Below are 12857 nucleotides of genomic sequence, written 5' to 3'. Positions count from 1 at the left end.
GTAAGTCACGCTGCCGCCGCAAGTCACTGCCGTCGCAACGCTCTCCTCTAGAATCAAGCTAAGTTTTTCCGTCAGAAGGCCGCGCAGGGGTACTTGCGTCCCACGGTTACCATAGCGAATGGGCCTCCGGGCGGTAGATCCTGCTGCTTGCCAACATCTTTGAGCTTCGGCAGCTCCGGAAGCTGGGGTAACTGGCGGGTAATTAGGCCGTGGAGTGGGATTTTAAAAATGTGTCTTTAAAAGTGTTTATGGCCCACGAGAGCCCTAGTTTTTTTTTTGTTCAGTCTCGACACCCTGGGAGTTGGGTCAAATTCCGTTTAGTCCGAGTCCTCGGGACGCTCAGCTTTCGAGCGTCTTTCCAACAAGCCCTTTCTTCTAATAGAAAACAATGTCGACGAGCACAAAGAAATCCCAGACAAATAGGCGTGTCAAGCTACTACCGAAACTAGGCAGTTGATACACTTGGACAGAAAAGCGCTTCAGAGAGACAGTCAGTGTTGGTTGAAGCTGTATACTCCCGACATGAACTTCTAGGCCTTCCAGAGTATTCAAAAGTAGTCAAGACATGCATCCAGCCCCAAGAAGCCTATAATCTTAGATACACAGGAAATACTAAAACAATTTTTGTCTTAACTCTATGGTGTGGTGCTGATTGTAAGTTCTGTAGGGTTTGGTGGATGAGGATGTAGATCAGTAAACAGAAGTCTAGTGAAAGAGAGGACAGTAAAACTAGGCATTTGATTTATGTCAATTAGATGGAAGGAAGAAGACTAAGACTAAGACATTCCCGGAAATTACCAAGTACCAAAAATTGTCAAGCATTGAAAAACACTCTAAACTGTTACTGATTAATTTAGATGAGACTTCAATTGAGAACTCCAGAACTTCTTTACTGAAATTAATAATTTCCACAAAATTGTGAGGAACTACAAAATCTTAGGATTTTGTAGGAAGCCAACTCCATTAAAAAAAATAATAAAGTGTATGTGCAATTAGTGTGTGGTGATAGTAACCGTAATATTTGATTGACTAGAACACTTTATTCCTCCACCAAGACAAATAACTTCTACATTCTCTGATAGCTGGTGAGTTTGAAGTTGCGATGGGTGGTTTATAGTGCTTGGGCTTTCCCACATTTCCATTTGGCTGTTTTTAATTTTAGTATTTATATCCCTTGTGATTAATAGGTAACTTTTAATCCAGAATGTTTTGCAATTGCTAGATTTTACTCTTAACTGCTTATTAGCGAGTGTAGAGTCAGTGGTGGAGGTATAGTTTGGAACCATCAATACCTCACTTCACGTCTTGATATTGAAGTCCCAAAGCCTAGGGCTTCCCAAATTTGCAAAGTTTGGTCTAGTTTGTAGGCAGTGGTGTTAGTAGGTCTGTGCCAGTGAGTTACGGTGTCAGCTCATCTGGCGGTCTGGCTTCTGCAAGCTCCGTCTTTCATACAGTGGTGAGATCCAAGTCATTAGTCGATGCAGGTCATACATGGGAACAAGTTAAATTAAGAAAGTCCTAACAAGCCTCGTTGGGGAGCATCAGAATGAGAGGCAATTCTGCTTCAGAATCAAGGCAGAGCCTTGTATACTGGCCATTGCAGGACCTTAGTAGAAGCAGAAAAACTTTTAGAGTTTATATTTTACAAGAACTCACATTGAAGTCATATATTTGAGCATAGCCTTGTGTTGAATACACTCCTCATTAGATGGGTTGATCCCCTATTTAAGATATTCAGCAAACTCAGCAGGAAGAACCCAGGCCATCCTGGAGGATTATACACAGCTCTAGTGGAGTTATAATATACCTCCTCTGATACAAACAGTGAAAAAAATATAACTTACCTTTCAAACTATAGCTGTACATAGGAGAATTGGATTTAGAAATACAGAATTAGAGAGGTAGATACAAATACAAAGAGGTAGATTAGAGAGCTGAACATCAGATAACTGATGTTGATGAGAGGCTTGAGATAATCACAGAGAATATTGAGGCAAAGAAAAAAGGTATTAAAACTCTTAGAATAGGGGCGCCTGGGTGGCTCAGTGGGTTAGGCCGCTGCCTTCGGCTCAGGTCATGATCTCAGGGTCCTGGGATCGAGCCCCGCATCGGGCTCTCTGCTCAGCAAGGAGCCTGCTTCCTCCTCTCTCTCTCTCTGCCTGCCTCTCTGCCTACTTGTGATCTCTCTCTGTCAAATAAATAAAAAAATAAAATAAAATCTTTAAAAAAAACAAAAAACAAAAACCTCTTAGAATATATGTGAAAGAAACAAAGATGGTTTGACATGAGATTAATAAGTGCCCCTAAAATAGAGAACACAGCAAATGGAAGAAGAAATGTCCTTACTGATAAAGAAAATCTATAGATTAAAAGGATACAGGAGTAAGAATTATAGGAAGAGTATTAAGAGTATGCTTATCATGATGAATACTGAGTAATGTATAGAAATGTTGAATGTATTATACATCTGAAGCTAATATAACACTGTATGTTAATTATACTTCAATTAAAAAGGGATATATCATGTTCCACAGAAAAATTTCTATAGAACAGTCAACACTAAGATATATCCTGGTTAAGTTACTCAGTTTTCAGAATTAAAGAATTCTCTGGGTACCCAAGCAAGAAACAAATGCAGCAGCGTGGGGTGGGGGGAATGTTGGAGAAAAAACAATGAGGGTTTCTTAGACTCCTCTAGAGCACATTCAGTACTGGAAGACATTGAAAATATATTACAAAGCTCTGAGGGGAAATATAATGTGTTCCAGGGAAATTATACTCCTTGGACTTTCCAGGTTGTCACTTGAATATAATTAGAATTTGTGGGGGCTCTATCCCTTTTTATTCCAGTTGGCACACTGCATTTCTGAGCCCATCTCTGTTTCATATAACTTGACAAACACAACCATAGCAACCAATGTTTTACCAGCATTGTCTTCTAACTTCTTCCCCTTGAATTCAAGTTCATTAGTAAGTAATCCATCTTCTAGGTTATCACAAGAGTTTTGCAAAGGTTTTTTTCCAATACATTTGCCATTAACAACATAAATACTATCCTTTCAGCTTCCAGTAACAGTTTCCTTGTTACCTGCTGCCTGACCACTATGCTAGTGACTTTTATATTTTAGATTTTTGTTACGGCAGTTATTAAATCTGGACCTAAGTCTTTATAAGTCATGATAAACTTTGCTAAGTTTTGGTAACAACTAACCCCTAAGTGTCAGTGGTGTAAAACAATAAAGGTTTATATTTTTGCACAAAATCCATGTCTTTTGGGAGATCACTATGGTTGTGCTTTATGTTTACCTCACTCTGGCACCCAGATTGCTAAACTACCACTATTTGGTACATTCTTGTCTTTGTGGCAAAGGGAAAGACAACTCAAGAGGATCTTGCACTGCAGTTAATGGCTGTTGTTAATGCACTGGCCAAAACTAGTCACTTGAGCTCTGAGTAATCATAGGGGGACAGGAATTGCAATTTCCAGAAAGCAGAAAGCCAGAAATATTTGATGAACAACATTTATAACATTACAAGCACTCTCAGACGTGATATCAGAATACAGTATTCCCTCTCCTTGCATATGGACTAGACCTATTAACTTCTTTCTGATGAATAGAGCTCAAACACAACACAACAGCCATTCTGAGTTGCGGAGACAGAACTGAAAATTCTGTGGGACCAAGGCAGGTAGAATTTTCAGAGCAGAGTGCCAGAGAGTAAGTGTATAGAGAAAGCTCTTGAGATCTTCAGGGAATTTCTCTGAGCCTTAAACTGAGTACCGATCAGTATATGCATGTGGGGATATTACCCAGGACTAAGGAATGAACCACTGGGAAGAAGCAGTCAGAACAAGTTAGGGGGTTCACACAAGGCTGGGACTAGTTTACATTCCCAGTATTTTTAGTGGAAGAACCCTGTAATATCTGGGGGTGTTGAGTACAGTAAGGACATTGCCTCAGTAGTGGAGAGACATTAGCCATAGATGAATGGCTGTTCTGATCTAGACTAGAAAAGCACAAAAATCAAGCCTCCAAAGGGTCACGCTATATACAAGTAACTGTGTCCCAGATCAAAACTTGAAAGTGCTTAGAGGACTAAAATAAAATCCAGCATTAAACATCATAAATTTACAATGTCTGCCATCAGATGAAAAATTGCAGGATAGGTGAAGATGTAGAAAACACTCCAAATGAGGTTAAAAAGAAATTGGTAAAAGCAAACCAAGAGATGGCATAAATGAAAGAATTAGTAGATGAGGACATTAAAATAACATAATTATACTTAATATGTTCAAGAAGGCAGAAGGAAGCATAGAATGGAAAGATTAAGAAGAGACAAATATAAGGCCTAAGTCAGACATCTAGAGATAAAAAAGAACTCAGTGTCTAAAATGAAAAGTACACTGGGTAGAATTAAGAACAGATTAGACATTGCAAATGAAGAGAGTAGTGAACTTAAAGATTTAACAGTAGGAACTACCCAAAATAGAACCAAATGAGAACAAGAAAGGATCAGTGAACTATGGGACAACTTCAGACAGCTTTATATATCATAATTGGAGTTCCAGAAGGAGGAAACAAAAACATACATGAAGAGATGATGTCTGAAAAGTTTTCACATTTAATAAAAATTATGACCCCACAGACTTAAGAAGCTCAATGAAACTTTAGACACAGGAAATAGGTATTAATCAAATTAATACCAGTGACTAAAAAAAATCTTAAAAACACTCAGAGGAAAAAAAAAAGACACATTACATGTAAAGGAACAAAGTTAAGAATAAAAGAAGACTTAGAAACAATGCAAGTCAGAAAACCGGAGCAAAATCTTTAAGTACTTAAAAAAAGGCCCACAAAACAAAACTGTTGACAGGATTATATACTCAGCAAAAATATTGTTCAAAAATGGAGATGAAAGAAGTGGAGATGAAGTAAAAACATACAAAATGGAATAAATTAATTGCTAGTAGACTAGAACTGTTAAATGAAAATCTTCATTCAGATAAAAGGAAAATGATGTTGGAGGGAAATCTGGACCTACTGGAGGGGTTCAAGAACACTGAAAATGATAAATATGTGGGTAAATAAAAGACCAGTCACTTTTAAAATTTTCTTTAAAATCTGTTGCTTAAAGAGAAGCTTATAATGTGTTGTGGGGTTTGCAATACATGTAGAAGTGAAATTTATGATAATACAAGATGGGATGGGAAATGGCTCTTTTAGTATGGGTTTGAGTGTAAGGTTCTTTTAGTGTGTGTGAGGTGGCATAATGTTATTTAGGGCAAACAGAAAAGTTAAACATGTAGTATAAACCCTAAAGTAACCAAAAAGAAAACAAAAAGTTGTAAAATAATAAGCCAGTAATGAAGATAAAACAGATTCATAAAATATACTCAGTTGTTTCAAAAGAGCAGAGTAAGAAAAAAGGGAAAAGAGAACCGCACAAATAGAATACAAATAGCAAGAGGGCATACAAATTCAGTTATATCTATCACATTAAGTATAGATAATTGAAACATGCTAATTAAAAGTTAGAGATCATCAGAGTAGATCAGAAAAAGCAAGACTCGACTATATACGGTTTATAAGAAAACCACATTGAATATAAAGACCAAATAGGTTAAAAGTAAACAAATAGGCAAAGATAAATTACACTAACATTAATGAGTAGAAAGTATCTACATAAATTTCAGACAAAGTAGATTTCAGGGCACCTAATATTACTATAGATAAAGAAGGATAGTTTTTAATAATAAAGTTGTCAGTTCATCAGGAGGACATAGCACTACTAACTACTTATATACCTATTATCAGAGCTTCAAAATAATATCTTCAGTCTAACGCTCTCCCAACTGAGCTATTTCGGCGCCTTTTAGAGCTTCAAAATAATATGAAGCAAAAACGGCAGTATAGAAAGGAGAGACCAATGCATTCATAATTATATTTGGAGATTTCAACATCCTTATTTCAGTAATTGATGAGGAAGAATACAGGAAATCAGTAAGAATGCAGAAGACTTGAACAAATGGTAGAACAAACACTTCACTCAATGACAGCAGAACACATTTTTTTTTTCAAAGGTAGGTGGAACACTTACCAGGATAGTCCATATTCTGACCATAAGCAGGTCTCAATAAATGTAAAATAATTATAATCATACAGAGAATGTTCTCTTCCAACAATGGATTCTAAGAAATCAGGAAAAGAGAACTAGCTACAATATTTCCATGTATTTGAAAACAACATAGTTCTAAATAACTCATAGGTCAAAGAAGAAGCCAAGAGGGAAATTTTTAACTGAAGGTAATGAAAATACATCATTTCAAAATTTGTGGAATAAATCTCAACTAGTGCTTTGGTGGAAATTTATAGAATTAAACGCTTATATCAAGAAGGTAGTCTCAAAGATCTAGGCTTCCGTTTTAAAATACTAGAAAAAGAGAAACAGATTAAGCCCAAGGTAAAGAAAAAATAAAGGGAAATACTAAAGATTGGAGAAGAAATCAAGTAGAAAACAAAATTAACAGAGAAAAAATCAATGAAAACCGAATACATTTCCTGAAAGATTAAAATCCTTTTGTGAGTTCCCTTGCTCATGAAGTCTTCGACTTAGGTTCCTGTTCCTGCTTGGTTTAGCCTCTACTTATTTCTCTGACCTTATTTCTTTTTTATTTTCTCTATTATGTTTATGCTGGCCTTTCATATTTTCTGTTGTCTTCTCTACTGGCACATGATCTTTGCACATGCTGCTTCCTCTGTTTGCCCCATCCTCAACTGTCTCAGTGTTTCTAATTCCCACCCATTTTCATCTAGTTAATGTCTACTCATTCTTTAGACTGAGGTTTGATATCCTAGTCTAGGGCATACACTACTCTAACCTGTAAACTCTTCTAGGACAGACGCTGTGTCTTACTCAATATTTTATCTTCAGCACTTAACGTATGCCTGGCTCATGGTGGATTCTCAGCAAATATTTGCTATACACATGAATTCCTCGTGGTAGACCTGCTGTCTTAGGATATGACAAATTCAAACATTACTCCTTTCCTGCATTTCATGAATCAATATTCTGAGGGTTGAAAGATTATTATTACTGTCAGGCTTATGAGGATTAAGAGAGTATTTAGAGATTTCACCATCTTCAACACCACTCCCGCCTAAATATCTATACTTCACATAGTCATCCATTTCTCTGTGAAGATCTGCTGGAGAGTTAGGTACTTTTTGGTAATGTATTATTACTGTAGTGCTAGAAAGTTTCATCATTAAGGCTACTGTTTGGTTTATTTCATTGTGTCACCCATACCAAAAAAAGAAACTTGGTACAACTTATGCCAAATAAATAGTTAAAAATCATAGTAAATTAGAGAGGAATTTATGAGTATTTCACATGCAGATACTTCACTTCGTAGTTTAAAAATATATCAATGACTAGAAAGTGAAATCAATGCTTCAACACTCTGATTTCAAGAATTGTGCATGAAGAAAAGAATGTGTGCTGGTGAAATTTTTGTATCTCAGACATTGGCTTTATTCCATGCTAGATTTTTTTTTTTTTTTACTCCTCAAAACAACTCTATGATGTAGAAATTCACACCACTTTTTCAGGCAAACTTTTAGTGATTTGCTCAAAGTCTCAGACTTAACATTGTGTTAAAATTCAAACCTAATTTTCCTGTCAAAACCTACCATTTTCCCACAGCCACCTCCACCAGAAAATGTAAACTATTAAAAATTTTTGCCGCCCTAAGGATCAAATGTTCAGGTCCTAATGATACATTAGCTAACAATGGCTAGCAATTATTTCAGTTTGTCTAACTATGACACAGTCAGTTAAATAGTTTCTCCAAGCTAAAATTGCAATCAACTATTCACACATGGCTCCCTAGTAAGAAAAAGTAGAGGTAAGATTTTGTCTAACATCAACTTAAATATGTAAAATTCCAGCTTCCCATAGTATAAATCATATGAAAACAGAACAGTGGGAAATTAGAAAATGTGGGTAGTAAAAAAAAAATGCTTAATATCATTTAAACGTTTGTCATCTACTATGAAAACTGAAAAAAGAAAAAGAGTAGCTGAAGAGAAGTGTTCTGACTCAAGGGTTATCCTTTAGTATTATATTCAGTGAGGTACACTATTGCTACAGAAGTTGGGAGAGGGAAAGCAGTCCAGAAGATAAGTTTCACCTTGTTGCTGGGGCTAGGAGTTGAGACATTTTATTCTTTAGCGGATAGGAACCTATGTGAAAGAATCCTGATGTCATAATTTTTGGGTGTCACTGGGACGGTTGATCATCATTCCTTTGGCAAAGTTGGTACAAACAGAGGAGAGCCTCAGGGTCCAGGGAACAGAACAGAGGACAGTACAAGGTGTATTCTTATTTTTCAATTGTCCTTATTTCTGTCACTGGGGAATTTCAAGGTTCTTGAGGAAATAGAAAAGAAGAGTTAGTCCAGACTTTAGGGAGAAGATGTAAAGAATCCCTTATAGGAAGAGCCATAGAGAAATTTGTAAGGTACAGTTTGAGGCCTTTGGTATGGGATGAGGATATAGTTACATAAGATTAGTTTGTATTAATTGTTGAGGGAAAAACTGGAAGCTAACGATAGTGAGGAAATTGGGATATAAAGTGAGAGGAGTCTCATGATTTTGTACAGACTGTAGGTTTAGAATAAAAATAAATTCATTCATAGATTAAAATATTTCATATTGTTGGAGAATAAGGCAGTGACAAGAATAAAACTGTCAAACTGCAGAGACAAATTTTTTGTTGAGTTTCAGCTTGGTGCTGGAGCTATGAAATGTGACATTTTATTCTTTACCAGGTAGGAAACTATGTGAAAGAATCTTCTGATGTAATAATTTCTGGGTGTCACTGGAACATTTGATCATCATTCTTTTGGCAATTCCAGCCTTCTATGGAAAGTCAGTAGAAGCAGTTGATTTATTCACCTCTACGGGAATCAGACTCAGCCTATTTTGGTAAGTCTATGTATCCTTGATTGAATTAGCTAACACTTAATACCTACATAAATAAGATAGTTACACTAAACCATAGATTTTACTGTAGTTTTACTAACTTATCAATGAGCCTTTCATTTTTTTTTTCCTTGATAAAGGAAACCCATAGTCTATAAAAACCAATATATATTATATTCAAATTCCTAAATTTAGTTTTATTATTTAGTTTTATTATTACCACAACAAACACTTACTTTTTAGGCATAGAATACTGCTCTAGGTATAAAAAACAGTTATAAGACATATTTCATTTTTCCCGTCTTTTGTTGAACACATACACGTTTATATAAAATAGTTATTAATGACTGTGTGCCACTGTTCTAGATATTCAGGATTCAGTCAGTGGTGACAAAGATAGGCATGAAATGGGGAGAGGATGCAATGATAAGAAAAACATTTGCCAAAAATTAGTTCTCAACAGGGGATGATTTCTTCCCCTCTCCACCGGGGAACATATGGGAATGTCTGGAGACATTTTTGTTTGTCACAACTTTGGTGTGTAGTGGGTGGAGGACTTCATGGTATAGAACATCCTACAGAGCACAGGCCAGCTTCCTCTCTCCCCAACAAAAAGCTATGTGGCCCCAACTGTGCATCGTGTCACAGTAGAGAAATCCTGATTAGTGTGGTACCTGTTCCAAAGCCAAAACAGAGGGTGCTAGGAAAGCTTCTATAGTGGAGTGGTTATGGAAGGCTTCTCTGACCAAGTGAAATGTAAATTCAGACTTAATGAATGAGTTGGTCCTAACAAGTAAGGAGTGGGGAGCAGTGGGGTGAGGGAAGAGTTCTAAGAAGAGGCTATAGTAGGCAGTAAAGAGCTTATTTTATATAGTTGTGTGTGTATGTGTATTATACTTATATCTCATATGTATGTTACATTGTGTGTGTATGTGCACATAGATTTAATAATGCCCAGCAGCATCTCCTGGGTACTAATAGTTAACATTTATTGAGCATGAACTATGTGTTAGGCACTGCATTTTACATGTATTACCTTTTTTAATCCTCACTATTATCCTGGAAAGAGATACTATTATTCCCGCTTTATCCTTGGGAAACCTACTTGGTTAAGTACCTTGCTTAGGATTTCATAGTCGAACTCTCCCACTTTCTTAACTAATATGCTGTAATTATGGGGGGGGCACTGATGAATGATCATCAAGGACAGGGTTAAGGGAAGCTATCGTGGAGGATGTGGGGCTTGGCTCTACTAGAAAGGAAGAGAAGGGCTTGGCAGAGAGTTGGGGATTGGAAGTAGGGGCTCAGGCTTGTTGACTGTAACACCCACTTCAAACAAGCTAGTTTTTTTCCCAATAGAGCAGAAAGAGATTTCAGTAATGTTAGCCACAGGACACAGTTTACTTCTTTTTTTTTTTTTTTAATTTATTTTTTATTTATTTTCAGGATAACAGTATTCATTATTTTTATACCTCATCCAGTGCTCCATGCAATCCGTGCCCTCTCTAATACCTACCACCTGGTTCCCCCAACTTCCCCCCGCCCTGCCACTTCAAACCCCTCAGATTGTTTTTCAGAGTACCATAGTCTCTCATGGTTCACCTCCCCTTCCAATTTCCCCCAACTCCCTTCTCCTCTCTAATTCCCCATGTCCTTCATGATATTTGTTATGCTCCACAAATAAGTGAAACCATCTGATAATTGACTCTTTCTGCCTGACTTATTTCACTCAGCATAATCTCTTCCAGTCCCGTCCATGTTGCTACAAAAGTTGGGTATTCATCCTTTCTGATGGAGGCATAATACTCCATAGTGTATATGGACCACATCTTCCTTATCCATTTAGCATTCAAATTGTATGTGAGGGGGAGTTATATAATATAACATTCATATAATTTTATAGATAGTTTAAAATGTCAGTTTCAGAATGTTTTTATATACCTGTGACAAAATAATAACATTAAAGACGCCAAAGAACTTTTTGAAGACAACTCAGCCCCATGCCATTATTTTAACTTTCTGATCTAGGTTTTCAGTGAATTATGCCTTTTCGGTTTGGGACCCAGCCAAGGAGGTTTCCAGTAGAAGGTGGAGATTCTTCAATTGGGCTGGAATCTGGGCTGAGCTCCAGTGCTGCCTATAATGGGAAAGAGATGTCACCAACTAGGTAAGGTCTGCTTGTCCTGATGACTGAGGAAATGTGTAATGACTATTATCAATGTAAGCTTGAGTTGATGATGTTCAGTATTGGCAAGAACAAAGTCCAGGGCCATTAAGTTAACATTAACAAACATTGCTATTATGGAATCAGTATTAACAGATTCCAGGTTTTCTAAGCACTAATCTGTTTTCGGTACCTCTGTAAGTCTCAGTGATAGACCAGTTCTTTTTTTGGGAAGGGGGGTACATTTTTAGTTAGATTGTTGTTATTGTTGTTTTTGATATTTACAAGAAAGATGACATTCATTTGAACAAGTAAATCTTTAAGACTACTATATGCCAGGCATAAGGCTACAAATATTAAGAAGTCCCCAACCTCAGATTTAGTGTCACTTTGGCTTTGATTTGACTTTCAGCAGAAAGACAGTAATACAGAGTATGAATGTTTTATAAAGCAAAATCATTTTCTACAAACTGGAGAAAAGTATAACAAAGCGGATTTGTTCCACTTTGCTGCTGCTTACCAGAGCAAACCGTCAAATACTACCTTGTTAGACTCCATTCTCACGGCTTGGAAATTTTTAGAACACAGATTTGAGCTTAATAAGTCAGGTACTTTAAAAATCAGAGTTATTCAAGGATGCAGTACTATTTTGGGAGGTACTAAACACTTGTCTTTAGAAACGTCTTAGGTTAGGTATTATCTGGTGGGAATGTTAGAACAGAAATTCAAGCACTAGATGTATTTTGGGACTAGAAGTCGTTTAAAGATTCTTTTAAACCTGAGATTCAATCAGCATTTGAATAGCATATGGAATAGTATGTTCAGTTGTATATTTTTCCACAAATATTCCAGTTTTTAGGTCACTCAGTTGAATGATTTTAAGGTGCATGTATGCATAAAGTGCCATAGAATCATCACTATGTTTACAACTATGCACTCCCCCCACTCCTCTTTTTTGCCATTGAGCAATCACTGCATATCATTCAAGATGATCATCCAGAGGGTTATTTTATATTTATGAATTTCTGCGTCTAAATGTATGGCAACAACCAGAACTTCTTTGCAGCATAAGTCTAAAATGTCTGGCTCATCAGTGCCACTCTGTTATAATTATATTGTGACATTCAAAGTTTTTAAAATGATTTAAAACAGTTGATGCGCAAGCTTTGCTGCTCTGAAAAAATTTCCTTTTTAGTATCTAACCACATGTCATTTGCTCTTTTCTCCAGGCAACTCCGAAGATGCCCTGGAAGTCATTGCCTGACCATAACTGATGTTCCTATCACTGTCTACGCAACAATGCGAAAGCCACCTGCACAAAGCAGCAAGGAAATGCATCCTAAATAGCATCATTAAGCCTTTTGTAGAGGTTTGACTAGGTCAAGGGTAATGGGCCAGTATCATCTTATGATCTGATAAACAAATAAAAGTGGTGGCACCTTTGGATGATGACGGTGGTGGAAATATTTTCTTTCAGTAGGAAAACACACAAGGTCGTCTGTAAAATATGTAGTGATAAGCCATCAGTTATGTTTGATAGATAAGACAGAATAATATTTCACAATTAGAAAGTACTTTAGAGATCATTTTGCTCACAGTGGATCATTAATATCAGTAATTTAAGATGAAGGTTAATCCACCTTGGTTATCCATCACGAAGGGCCTGTTCTAAATACTTAATGTGTTTTAGGCTGGTTTCCTTTGTTTAT

The 12857-nt window shown here is 36.6% G+C and overlaps 1 protein-coding gene across 3 annotated transcripts; it reads left to right on the top strand.

The window, feature by feature from the left end:
- Nucleotides 1-25: 25 nt before the first annotated feature.
- On the top strand, nucleotides 26-12597 carry FAM229B (family with sequence similarity 229 member B). Of its 3 annotated transcripts, none has more exons than XM_082731922.1 (4): nucleotides 26-187; nucleotides 8831-8987; nucleotides 11013-11151; nucleotides 12378-12597. In XM_082731922.1, the coding sequence occupies exons 3-4, from the start codon at nucleotides 11027-11029 to the stop codon at nucleotides 12493-12495; spliced, it is 243 nt and encodes an 80-aa protein (XP_082588048.1). In that variant the 5' UTR covers nucleotides 26-187; nucleotides 8831-8987; nucleotides 11013-11026; the 3' UTR covers nucleotides 12496-12597. The 3 variants fall into 3 exon arrangements, with proteins under 3 accessions (XP_082588048.1, XP_082588049.1, XP_082588050.1); XM_082731923.1 differs by having other exon boundaries at nucleotides 51-198; XM_082731924.1 differs by lacking the exon at nucleotides 26-187 and adding an exon at nucleotides 8295-8374.
- Nucleotides 12598-12857: the final 260 nt, after the last annotated feature.

This window comes from Mustela nivalis (assembly GCF_964662115.1).
Source record: "Mustela nivalis genome assembly, chromosome: 5".
Lineage (NCBI taxonomy): Eukaryota > Metazoa > Chordata > Mammalia > Carnivora > Mustelidae > Mustela > Mustela nivalis.
The sequence above is the reverse complement of the archived record's forward strand: the minus strand, read 5'-3'. Positions and strand labels throughout refer to the sequence as shown.